Source organism: Cyprinodon tularosa, unplaced genomic scaffold, assembly GCF_016077235.1.
Source record: "Cyprinodon tularosa strain WSP-4 unplaced genomic scaffold, ASM1607723v1 ctg402, whole genome shotgun sequence".
Lineage (NCBI taxonomy): Eukaryota > Metazoa > Chordata > Actinopteri > Cyprinodontiformes > Cyprinodontidae > Cyprinodon > Cyprinodon tularosa.
In genome coordinates, this window is record NW_024039122.1 from 399,141 (window position 1) to 413,180 (window position 14,040).

General features: G+C 38.4%; 1 protein-coding gene across 1 annotated transcript; it reads right to left on the bottom strand.

Annotated features, from left to right (window-relative positions):
• Window positions 1–8,738: 8,738 nt before the first annotated feature.
• On the bottom strand, window positions 8,739–14,040 carry LOC119791861 (myeloid cell surface antigen CD33-like). The gene is given in 8 exon segments (XM_038298203.1): window positions 8,739–9,437; window positions 9,671–9,707; window positions 9,798–9,870; window positions 12,321–12,524; window positions 12,601–12,906; window positions 13,052–13,435; window positions 13,630–13,717; window positions 13,946–14,040. Coding segments are annotated over 7 exon segments (1,143 nt in total). The 5' UTR covers window positions 13,715–13,717; window positions 13,946–14,040; the 3' UTR covers window positions 8,739–9,383.

The following is a 14,040-nucleotide window of genomic DNA, read 5'->3' on the forward strand; positions in this document are numbered from 1 at the left end:
ATTGTCCAACAAGAATAATTCCATTGGTTTGAATAAATTACACATCTTGTTAATGTTTTCAATATAACAAAATATTGAGGAATCACTTGGTATCAAATGGCTGTTCCTGTACTTCCAGCTAGTATTACACCAACCTGCTGCCTTTCCCTGTGCGTTTATCACTCTTCTTCCCTTGTTTCTCTCCTTCTTTTTTCAAGGCTCAGAAATGAAGGATCCAATATTTGAGGCAGACGAACAAAAAGATTTCTCAGAACGTGTACTGAAAGCAGAACTGGGTTGGTCGGTGTCTAAGGCAGGAACCTCTGCGGTCGGAGACAGCAGGTAAGTGACCACATTTTTCTAGAAGTGGATGATCATGAATGAGTGAGTCACCAACCTGGTCTTACAGTTTAGTCTGAGTCGTAATGTTGCATTGTAGTGTTTGGTTGCAGCAGGGATGAATGACCTGCCATAGCGCTCCTTTTTAAAAACAGGGTAAAAAAGTCTTTAAAGTTTTCACAGAAACACAGTATGTATGGAAGTACTGGCATTGAGTTCATCCATTTTATTGTCCAGTAATTGGACAATTTCGAGCGGTGTAATTGCAAGGGTTAGCCGACCATTGCTAACCAAGCACCGGAGCCTCCGGTTTAATCTTCCCTGTCTGCAGCGCTTCTGTGTGTTGATGTCAGGAGAGCTCCAAGTCGCAGTGCGTTTACGGTGGGGGGTGCATGAGGGTGGCACGCAACAGGGGGTCTCATCCTGGTGCTGCCCTATGTGGCAAAGACTCTTTGGACAGCTGTCCATGTACTCCATATCAGAAATATCACCATACCACCAGTCTATTGCATGGGAGATACATGCACACACTCACACCTAAGGGGTATTTAGAGACATTTAACATTTATCTTTATGAACTCTGGGAGGAAACTGGAGTATCTTCAGAGAAGCCCTTGCATGAACGCAGCAACCATGTAACCTCCATGCAAAAAGAGCCCTCTTTGCGAATTGAAGGTAACTGTTAGAAATATTTTATTTATACTCTGTTTGTGTTTCATGGGTTGTGTTCTAATGAACTATTATGATGTATAGTGCGTGATTCATCTTTTTATTAACTCTTGCTTAAGATTGTTACAGATAAAGGTCATGCAACGGACGGGTTGTGAAGGAGACCTGAACATCCTCTATCACATGTTTCTTCTAAACATGTCTTCTTGGAACAATTCAATTGTAAAACAACCACATGCTTTGTTTTAACATATGTGCTGAGGTTTAAAGTAAGATCCTTTTGTTTCCCTCTCCCTTTAGTTAACCTCAGCTGATGTAATTAGGGACATCCCCTGACTTCAATAAATGGCAAGGGGAAAGCTGAAGACTGCAGAGTGGGTTGGAGATTTGTAAACTCTGCAGTCTTCTTCCTATGCTCCTCGCGAGTAACTAAATTAATTGTCTCTGTGCCTTCTTTCTTTCTGTTTTAGGTGCTTAGACCTGACAGTAACGGTGACACAAACTGTGCCACTATGCAGCCAAGAAAAAAAAAAGACATTAATATTTGTAATTAAACCTGTGCCCACGAACACATTTTTTTTCTTAACAGTATCTTTGTAGCAGCCAGGGTGAACCCGTGGCTCTTGAAGTACTTTGAGTCTTGATGATGGCTGTAGAGCAGAGGGGTTGCAAAAGTTTACGGCCACTGTGGACCTGGGGAAAAACAAGGTAGTGCTGGTGTGGTGGAGGCCTTCGTTCAGCCAGTTTGCAGAAAGAGCAATTAGTGCTAACACTCTCTGCAGTTTACAACTTAAAAGCAGAATGAGAAGCCTAGCTTCTCAAAATGTGCAGTGTTTTTGACTTGTCTTCCCAGCTAGTTCAGCAGTGGAATAAGGCCAATTAGCTCTGGTTCTTGTGGTTCTGTGATGGAGGATGTGAGAAAACGGGTCTGGTTATATGGTTAGGCCAAAGCAATTTTGTGACTATAATCAAATCGACTTTCAGCAAGGAGCACTTTGTTTATCTCCCAAGTATTCATGCCATGCCTTCCCTTATAATCAGAGATGGGAAGTAACGAAGTACAAATACTTCGTTACTGTACCCAAGTAGATTTTTCTGATATTTTTACTTTACTTTATTACTTATTTTTATGGCGACTTTTTACTTCTACTCCTTACATTTTTACACAAATATCTGTACTTTCTACTCCTTACATTTAAAAAAATTGGCTCGTTACTTTAGTTTTGAATCATTTCAATTCAGTTACCGTTATTATTTTTCACGTCATCAATACCAAATTCAATCTAATTGGATGGGAATCTATGTTGCATTTGACGCACCACTACAAGATGAATCGACAGATTCGGCGGTATTCATTGGCGGCAAATCATTGCAGCTTGGTGGCGGTGGCGTTAGCATAGTAGCATGGACGACGAGATGATTGAAAATGAACACAACGGAGATCTAGTCCTATTGGCAGACATCCATTTAAAATGTAGGCAACGGCATGAAAAAAGTGGTTTCTACTTTTACTTTTAAACTTTAAGTAAATTTACAAGCCTGTACTTTGTTACTTTTACTTGAGTAAAGAAGTTTAATCAGTACTTCCACTTTTACCAGAGTATTTTTTAACACAAGTATCTGTACTTTTACTCGAGTACGGAAAGTGAGTACTTTTGCCATCTCTGCTTATAATCCATAACAATTAATCAGGATAGTTTTGCAGATGATTCATGCTGAAGGCTCCAAGCTTTCAGAATAAGTTTTTCTTTCAAGGAAATAAAAAAAGGGTGGTCTGCAGCTTTTACCAGTGCAGCACAGTGCAACATGTTTTTACCTCTTTGCTTCCAAGCACAGAATCCAGCTAATGTGTGTTTCCTTTGTATCAGGATTGACAGTTAAAGAGACCGGACGCCGGGTCTGTTTCTACTTTTATCACCTTGGGTGTGACATCAGTGCAACAAGGCAAGCTGGAAGCTGTAGTTACTTTTGTGTTCTCAACAATAGGAAAGCATTCAATAAATATATGTTTGGGTTCATTTTGGCAAAACACAAAAACCTACAAATTATTATAAAATCATGACAAATCGGAGAAAATACTTGTACCATTAAGTCAGAAAAAAATATTTTAGAAAGAAAGATGAGATAACAAAAATTTGACTATTCTCTATATTGTTTAATCTTTAACCAGCACAAAATATTAAGATGTATATTCATAATTTATGGATTGTTGAGATACACACAAGCAAAACAAGGCTTTGTTACAAATACTCTAACAATGAGGCTCAAATTGACAAAATAATATAAGAAAAATAATTGTATCAGCTGCATGAGAATGCAGGGAAAAGAGACTCCTTCTGTGCATGCTTAGTAAAGTTTTTGCCTTCTAACATACCAACCCCCTCCAAAAAGTAAAAGAAATAAAATTATTATAAAATGAGCTTCCCAGAAAAAACAGCTTTTAGTTCAAGCTAAACGCACAAAACCAAGAATATCAGTGGCACGGACAGCAACAGGAGGTCAGCTCTTGTATTGCCGGCAGCGTTGCAGTAGTTACCCTGGCAGCAGCTGTTTTCTGCTTCAGGGCATAAGGTCAGCGTAGTTATTGTTGTATCTGTGCAGCATAGCTTGGAGGCACAGCCCTTGTTCTCCAAAATTCCTGTTTGCTTGTACTTACTGAGAAGACAAAAAACATTCTATGAGCTAAATGTCTGATATTTACATGATGTAATACTCTTCTGTCTGTTGTACAAAGAAAGAAACAGGCCTCCTACCTTTTGATGTGTAGCAGTAGTCTTCGTTTCCCTCACAGTTTATACTTCCAGTACAATCTGATCCTATACATTTAAAGCATTTCTTGCCATTTGAGGCAAATGCAGTAACTAATCCTAGTTTGGTGGTTGCTGGAGAACCAAACATAGCTCTTCCTGACAACACCATTTGAATAATCACATATTTGAAAACCCCACTAGTACTCACTAGCAAAACTACTGTTGCCAAAATTGAGACAAATTAGTAAGCTGTTTTTTGAGGCATTAATTCATTCATTTTCTGAACTCCTACTCCTTTTATTGGGTTAAGGGAGGACTGAAGTCTATCCCAGACATTTTTTAAGAATTCTCTAACATTGTGAGATGGGGACATTTGGCAGAATAAGCAGTTTCCTTGTACACCAGCAGGTGGCAGCAGTGATTACTGACAGCTTCAGCATTGGACTGAACAAGTCCAGAGGCATCACCTTTATTGTTATTCATGTATTGTGTAGCGAACACAATTTTTTGCTCTACAGCTGATGAAATGTGAATAACTGTTATGTGGGATTTATAAAATTATTGCATTAATCTAAGAAACTTTAACACATTAAGTTTTGCACCTTTTTCTCACGTTATCTTCAGTGTATGTAAATTTAAGCTAGAGAATAGGGCTGGGCGATATAGAAAAAAAGCTTATCGATAAAAAAAAATGCATATTGATCGATATCGATAATTATTGAAAAGATTTGAAACCATATTTTATGTGCAGCTCTGCCTGGACTTTTTATAATTTTGCTAAATGATTTAATTTTAATAAAAAACACAAACACAGACTTCGAATTAAATCTTTATTTAACCAACTTTTTTAACCATAACAGAATTGTTTTAAAGAAAAATAACTTAAGAGACCTGGGTTATGTTATTAAATACTGACAAAGAATAAACAAAAGTGACCAAAATAAATATAACAAATAAATAAATGCCCCCCCACCGCCCCCGTTTCCTGCTTTAACCTGAGTTATTACTTTGAAGTTTCTGGCCCCTCAGCATTTTTCTCTCAATTGTTAGAACTACGTGGGAAACTGCCCAGAACTGAAATATATATATTTTCCGAAGATTCCTCGGAGGAGAGCCGCGTCGGGGCCTATACAGCTCGTACTCCTGCGGGTGTGAGCGGCTAAGAGAGACGATAAAAAAAAAAAAAGTTGGTTGTGTTATCAGACTTCGTTTTCACTGGTTCCCGACACATTTTCCAGATGACTGTGGTTTGTTTTTGGTCCGACTTGCCATGACCGAAATACTGCCAGACTGCCGAACTACAAAAACCCTTCTTTGGAACAATTTCCTCCGCCTCTCCTTGCTGCATCTTCGTGTGCTCTGTGTTGTGGTTTGAGAGGGCGGCGCTTGGTGACGGCATGCCTGGGTCCGCGATTGTGATTGGTTGGGAGGAAGCAGTGACTAGCATAAACCTACATGCTAGGCTACAATGAGAAGGAAGGAAAACTGCGTTTCTTTTTTATCGAACTTTTATCGACCCTCTTTTTTTCTATTGCGCTACACGTCTATCGATCGATATATATCGTTATTGAATTATCGCCCAGCCCTAGAGAATTAACAAAAAATATACCATTAACATGTTCTTTAAAACTGTATTTGTGTTTTTTTTTAATAATTTATACAAACAATTACAAATTGTACAAATACATCACCAGTAGGAAAATAAAGACAAATAAGACAAATTGATAGAAAAAATTAGGAATTGAATAATGAAAAAAAATCCAAAATAACATCAGGATACAAGATTGTCCAGATTTATAACGGGAAAGAAGCTTCTCAGTATTCATTTGCTGAACGAGGTAAACAAAGGAGCTATTGTGTTGATTAAATCATAGAATTTTGGAATCACTTTAAATTTGGGAAAATGTCCTTCAGAGAAAAACACATCAGCTGACAAACTTTGGGCTGGAAAGATATCTTGGCAAAAAACATTTGATAAATTACAATTAAAAAACAATTGATCCGTGGTTTCAGTGTCTCTCACACAAAATTAACAAGTTTTTCTCAATCTCAAAACCTAGATGTAGCAGATCATTAGGTAATCAGGAAGGAAACCTATTAAAGCGCAGCTTTGCCTCCTCCAATATGGCGGACAGCCAGTTACACCCCAGCAGTGGGCCAACCCACTCAATGAGGCATCTACATATATAATATCTATGAATGATGATGATGCAACAACTGAGGAAGTAGTTAACACAGAAGGAAGTAGTTTTATATCTAAAATTTAGGCTGATGTCTGACAGAGATGAGTTAACCTCCCACATACGTTCAGATCTTTCAGGGTAAAACTGCAAGCAGTTTGTTAACTGGTTATATATGTATGCTTTTAATTTGGAATGGGAGTCTTTTCTCTTTTTACTTTGCCTTGATGATTATTCTGGAAAAACCCAATAAATTGGCTGCAGCTAAATGGATTTAGGAGGAAAAATGATGATCATAAGAGAGAGACACCTCTGCCCCTCAACTGGTGGGGTTTGTACCTGGATCCTACCATAAACCATTTCCCTCCTGCTGATCCATGACCTCTGATGATGTCTGCCTCCATCATTTGAGGAGGCGCCTGTGATTGAGCCAAAGAGGCTCAAGAAACCTGAAATCTTGAATCTAAAAGATTTCTGCCTGCATTGAACTGTTAGGGAAAGACAGGACTTTCATTTCTATTTTCATTTTATTACATTTATTACTTTCCTTCTTTTGTCTACATGTCCATTGCTTTCTTTACCTGTTTTAAACCATGCATACTGGTTCAACAGCCAGAACTCAAATCATCATGCATTAACGGACTAAAAGATAAGACACGTTTATTGCAAAATAAATATTAAAATTACTAATGTTGAAGCAGTTGTTTAACTTGGTGCATTTAAATAGATATCATTTATCTTTTTATACTTTACTTTTATATAGCCATTTTATTAGACCCTTTATGACTAAGTTCAGCGCCTATCCATCTATAAGCCTTTAGCCTATTTTCCTTCGGGTTTGCAGTTTGCATGTCCATGTTAAATGGTTCCGACTTAGAAGAAAATCGAAGCGTTATATTAATGGATTTTGTGGATTCTCATATGTGACCAGCATCCAGGATACAAATGCCAACTCAAGAAGGTAAAAAAGAAAGAAATGAAACTTTGTCAAGCATGAGCACTAGCAGAGGAGTGCTGCAGTTCTTAGTTTTAGCTACAGGTGGCAGTATCATTAGAAAACTGTAATGTCTTTCTAATGTTGCCTAATTGCCAAACAAGTGTGCGACCACTTACACCATAATGAACTTTTGGAAGAGTTTCAGTCTGGCTTTAGAGCTCATCATAGCACTGAAACAGCTCTGGTGAAAGTCACTAATGATATTTTCATGGCTAAGATAATGGACTTGTATCTGTGCTCATCCTGTTGGATCTCAGTGCTGCATTTGATCCAGTTGATCATAATATTCTTTTAGAAAGACTTGAATATTTTGTTGGAATTAAAGGAACAGCGCTAGACTGGTTTAAATCTTATCAATCTGATTGAATTCAGTTTGTTCATGTTAATGATAGATCTTCCTCATTCTCCAAGGTGAAATGGGCTGATTACTCAGTCACTTCATTTGGATGGGATTAAACTGATTTCAGATAATAAAGTAGAAAATCTTGGTGTTATTTTTGATCAGGACCTGTCATTTAAATCCCATATCAAAGAGGTTTCTAGAATTTCCTTCTTTCATCTGAGAAATATTGCAAAAATGAGAAATCTCCTGTTCAGGGGTGATGCTGAGAAACTAGTCCATGCATTTGTTACTTCAAGGCTGGACTATTGTAATTCTTTACTATCAGGAAGCTGCAGCTAAAAGCCTTCAGCTGATCCAAAATGCTGCAGCCAGAGTTCTGATGAAAATGAAAAAGAGAGATCATATCTCTCCTATCCTGGCTTCTCTTCATTGGCATCCTGTTAAATCCAGAATAGAATTTAAAATCCTCCTTCTCACATATAAAGCCTTAAATGGCCAAGCTCCATCTGATATCAGAGATCTGATTGTTCCTTATGTTCCTAACAGAGCACTTCGCTCTCAATCTGCAGGTTTACTAGTGGTTCCTAGAATTTCTAAAAGTAGAATGGGAGGCAGATCTTTTAGTTATCAGGCTCCTCCCCTGTGGACTAACTACCAGTTTTAGTCCGTGACGCAGACCCCGTCTACTTTTAAGGCTAGGCTTAAAACTTTCTTTTTTTGGTAAAGCTTAGAGAGGCTCAGGTTATCCTGAGCTATATCTGTAGCTATGCTGCTATAGGCTTAGACGTATGGAGGGCATAGGTACCCCCATTTCATCATCTTATTTCTATTCTCCCACTGCAGAATCTGTTAGTTCAATCTCTAACGTTCTGCTCTCTCTGCTTTTTCTCATAGTAGCTTCATCTGGTCTGTTCCTGTTTGGCTGTGACTCCATCCTGGAGAGAAATATCAGCTGTGCTGCTTCCATCAACATCTTTGTTTATAGATGTTTTAGATTGGTCTGCTTTCCAGTGTAGTCCGGTTTCTCTGACTATGACTCGCCAGATGTGCTCTCTTCTTCCTCTGACATGGGAGCAGGATCAGAGCTCGTCTGCCTGGCTGTGTGTTTCCTGGACCGGGTCCAGAAAACACAAAGCCTTCCTGTTAAAAAGGAGTTTTTCGTCTCCACTGTCACTACAAGCATGCTTAGTGTGAGGGATTGCATTTGAGTCAATGAATCGGTGCAATCAACTGGATTTCCTTAGATAGAAAACTTTGAATCAATCTGACTGGATGATTTTCTAACGTTAGACAGAATGTCAGTGGCCTATTCAGTTGATCTCTTCAAGTTGGTCCAAGATAGTCTAATGTTACGCAACATACTATATTATAGGATACATCAGTTTATACATGGATTGTCTTGGTTTATACATCCACTGACTGTAAAATTACCTGTGAAAAGACTTTTTCAAGCAAGCAAACTGCTTGTTTTTGTAGCCAAATGCTACACAGGTAGGCATTTTATGGCCCATCTCAGTGAGAATGGGAAGTACCAAGATGGTGACAGGTGACTTCACTTTTTGTGCTATTAGCTATACAGTGAATAAATAGAGATAGTGAGTTTAGCTGAAGGATCACTGTTGCTGCCTCAGCCATCTTGTGTTGAAAACAACCTACTGCATAAAAAGAGAAACTGATGCTTTATGACAAAGTGAAAGTTTATAAAAAGCATTAAAAATTATTAAAGAGTAACATTAAATAATTGGAAACAAACCTGTACTGAGAACTAGGTATTAGAGATGCTTGCTAAAAAAAAAGTAAAATACAGCTTTGATCTACTTATAAAATATTTACAGTTCAAAAATTGTTGCTAGTTTCTAAACGTCTTTACCTCTTCTTAGCAACTTTAATTTATGACATTAGCAACACAATGTGAGAATCGTGGAGCAGGGAACCTAAAATGTACTAAATCAATATTCCCTATTAATTATTTTCTAAATTTTTCAGTTAAACTCTGATCTGAAATGTGTAATACAAGCTTAGGTAAGCTGGTAAAACATCTGAACCCAGAATAACAACTTCTGCCTGTTTAACCACAGACATCTGAACTCACTATTAACAGTGAACAAAATGTTTTCTTGGTCTCCTTATGAAGCTTGGATCTCAATCACTCTGTTGTTATCGTCTGCTTGTTCTGTTTCCTGTGGAAAGGTAAGGACACAGAAGGTTCTGATGCTCTGCTCTGAATTTACTGCAGCTTCAACTGATTCAGAGTAAACTAGGATTAACACGAGACTTCCTGCGTTAACAAAATGGCTGCAGCACATCAAGTCACTTCTATTTTAGCATTATGATAAAAACAGGAAGGAAATCATAAAGAAATATTTCCATTACACAAACTAAGATAATGTGTGGCAAAAACTTATTTGCTTACCTTCTGTTGTTTGTTGTTGCAAACTAACCTTGACCAGCTGATAGAGAAGAAATCCCAAACACTGAAATTAAAAATACTGACTGCTGTGTGGCAGCAACATATCAACTCACAGAAAATCAGGTCTCACCACTCTAGGACCACGATTGTAGTGCAGAGAATCACAATTCCCACGATCTTTATTCCAATGTAGGCAACACTACCTGTAAAAGAGGAAACATTTTGGTCACTGCGGCACATGTAAGTCAAATGGAAACTATCTGAAAGCTGTGGCTAAACAAAATGACGATTATAATCTGTCTAAGTCTTTTAGTCTAAGTCTATTTGACCTTCTTTGAGGAGGAAAAATGTTTGGAACCAGATCAACAGAAATCAAAATATCCAATATAAAGAAATGTCCCGATGGAAACTAAAGTACCACACTCTGAATCTTTGAAATGGCTGATGTTAAAGCAAATGAAATTTTCCCATACCAAGAAAATCTGAGTGAGGAGGAGGAATAGCAGCAACCTTTCAGTCGGACTTACTGATGACTCCAAAGGCAGTTAATAATTACAACTCTTTTGAACATTAAACCCTTGGTTTCACTCATCCAAATTACAAAGCATCCTATTCTGGTTGAAACTTTGTATCGTCCACCAAGTCCTTACTCCGAATTGTTAGATCAGTTTTTAGTTTCTATCTGATTTAGTGTTTCATACTAAGAGGTCAGGTATTTTTAACATCCATGCGGATGTGGAAGGTGATAGATTGAATGCAGCCTTTATCGCTATCTTCGACTTGATTGGCTTTGTTCGAAATGTGAGTATTCCCACACATTTCAATCTTCCTACTTTAGACCTTATGCTGACATTTGGCATTTAATATAAAGAAATAACAGTATTTTCTTGCAACCCTGTCCTCTCTGACCCATCGGCGTCGGCAGACCCTTTCACAGGATCACGTGCCCCATTGTGGATCTCCGGTGCCTGTCACAGCCAGTCACAATTGATCGACAGCTTCGCAAAAATGACGCAGAGACCAGTGGCAGCTGGCCAATAGAGGGCACTAGGGGACCGCCCCACAACCAATGACCCTGATTAAGACATACAAAATTTTTTTTTTATAATTTGATTTAAAATTAAAACATTACATATTTCGAAATATATCTCTACATATTTTTTAGATGTGCAAGATAAATATTCAATCTTTAATACAGAGTAAAGCATAATTGACAGTGGCGTTGGATGTAGGAGTTTGCCCTGAAATTGAAGTATTGACGGTTCAAGCCCCGACTCCGACTTTCAGTGTTGTTGTGTCCTTGGGCAAGACACTTCACCTGCATTGTCTACTGATGGTGGCGCCAGTGTACGGCAGCCCCACTTCTGTCAGTGAGCCCCAGGGCAGCTGTGGCTACAATGTAGCTTGCCACCATCAGTGTTTAAGTGTGTGTGTGAATGGGTAAATGAATGTAGTGTAAAGCGCTTTGGTCAAGTCTACTGACTTGAATAACAGCACTATATAAGTACATACCATTTAACATAAATTTTTTTGTTGGATTGATGAAGTATATCCGCCCTGGGGCCCAAAAATCAATTAAAAGTTGTACATGTGCAGTAGCTCCTCGCAATACAGAAGTATAGGAGAGGTTGGGGCGCAGCTTTGGTGCGCCTAAGGTGACAGGAAGTATATTTGCTCGCCACCTCCTGCCACAACACAGACTTTTTGGTGATTAACAGGTCAATCGCAGGGACTGGAGACGCATTGTAGAGAGGAGAGAGACAAATGGTTCAAGAAATGTCCTTTTCCAGGACCTAGTTTAGCCAGAAGGCTTGGCTAACAGCATATATCTTTATTCTGCTTTCCCTGCTTCCTTTTTCAAATGTCAGGATCTGACCCAGCATGGATAAAGACAGCTAGGACTGATTTAAAGAACTTTTTAGAAAAGGCAAAAGAAGAATGAACAATCTGGGATTCACATGGAAAATTATAGAATATAGACTACTTTTCTAGACGTTTGTTAATTTGCATAGTTGCTCATAAATAAACACATTGTCAGAAAATAAGGTTCTTATATACATTAAAAATATAAAGCTGACTGATCACCATCTTAGGATGGGCCGAAATAGAAGTGATAAACACAGACATGTATGTATGCAGAAGTGTTTTTTTGGTTTTTCCTTTTACAGTTCCACATTTCAAGTTTTCAGTTTTCAAGTTCATGTTTGCTGACAGATATTTAATGAATGTAAATTGTGTCTTCATCAATAGTGGATTAGAGATATGCAGTTAGGTTCACAAGTGGGCCAATTCAATTCAGTTTGGTTCAGGTAGATATTTAATGATGCAGAAAATAACAATCTGATTGTGCAATTTATTTATGATGCTTTATAATAATAAATAAGTGCTATAAAATATTTGCTTGTGTGCTTGCATTAATTAAATTGCCCTATTGTCCTATTGTGCCCCTGTCTAGTATCGGGTCAGCTGGCTCACCTGCTCTGACCCCTTTTTAATAACCTTTAGGATTGCTTCAACGAGTTATCCTCCCCCAAAAGGTTTCACTTTTGCAGATCATTGTCAGGTAGTGCAGTTATGAATTTTAAACAATCCTCCTTCTTTTAAATGAGCAACAAACAGCAGAGCAAAAACTCACACTAAACTCTAGTTCTACCTTCAGTCTTGGCCTCACAGCAGTGAATTCCTCCCTCAGAGACGCTTAACCTGACGTGTCCTTCAGCTACTTTCATGGCTCCATGTTTGCTCTTCTTGAACCAGGTGAATCAGCTGATGGGAGGCTTGGCTCTGCTGGAGCAGTTCAGGTACACCCAGCTATCTGCTGATGGACTGATGGATACTGAGGTGTTTTTGGGAGCATCTGAGGAAAATGTGACACACCTTCAGTTTATTGATGAGAAGCAGCTGAACCATGATGTTCTGACAGGATGACTTACAGGAAACACTGAGAGTCACTTCTGTCTTTGCTGTCTTGCTGTGTTTTCCTCCATCCACAGGATATCTGACAGAACAGATGATGTTGTATCCATCATGTGTGTCTGACAGAGTGATGATCTGCTGGATTTTAGTTCTAAACGTTCCATCTGTGTTCTCCTCTATCTGTCTGGGAGAGTCTGGTTGGAGATTCCAGGTGAGTTCAGGAGGTGATTGTGGACAGGGAGTGAGAGCTGAGCACGTTATGGTGACAGAGTCCTTCTCCTTCACATCACCTGAGATTTCAATCCTGGGGCTCCAAGCTGAATCTGTGCTTTCACATCATACACACATTTTACACAGTGAGATCCAGAAAATCTCTACTTTAAACACATTTGGAGCAGAAATGCATCTGAATTCATTTTCTCTCCTCAACATTAATATTAGAGATAATTTAAAACAAAAGGCTCTCACCTCTAACTGTTATATTAACAGGATCACAGGAAGCTGTTCCTTTGAACCACCCGTTCTCAATCCTGAAGAAGTATTTCTCTGTTTGACTTGAGTTTACATTAAAAAACACAGTGGTGCAGTTTCTCTTACTCAGGTTTCCAGTAATGTTCATGTTATAAATGTTCGTTGGCTTATTGCTGTTGTAGATCACGTTAAATTGCTTATCTTTAAACACAGGATGACTCTTTATCCAAACTCCAAATGTTTTCTTCTTGACAACAAAGGTTTCTCCTGGTTTCTCTCTAAAGCTACATGGGATTAGCAAACAGGATCCACTCAGAGCTTCCATCTCCTCTGGTGCAGTAATGTTGAGGTCTGGTTCCTTGTCACAACCAGTCTGAACTCCTATAAACACAGAATAGAGATGAACACAACGTGGATCAAAATGGTCGTAAAGATAAACTTCCTGATCAATAAACTCCACCTGAGCTGCAGCTTGTTACACAAAGAGCCTTTAAACAAGATCAGGATCCAATATTTCAGACTAGAAATGGATCCAGTAATGTCTATGAATGAAAGTGAGAAATCAAACAGCTCACCTGAGAAGAAGAAGACATTCAGTAACATGCTGACGGTCAACATGTTCTCAGACAGGGCTGCCATCATGCTCCTACATCCCTCCATCAGCTCACAGAAATAAATTAAATAGACAAAACTTAAATTTATTGCAATTTCATAAAAAAAATACTCTGCTCCTCAGAAAACGTTCCTGTGCTTCAAGCTCATTTTGTGAAAAGCAAAATAAATTCCATAGCATTTCCACGCATCACTTCTAAAAAAGCAGAAATATGAAGCTAACATTATAGTTTCAACTGAAAACAAACATAAATAAAAAATATAAAATGTCTTTCTTACCACAAAGTAAAATTCTGCCACCAACAAATATGAGCAAGCACTTCTTGTTGACTTGTTAAAAACAGCTGAGCAAACGTAGATAAGCTCTGACCGAC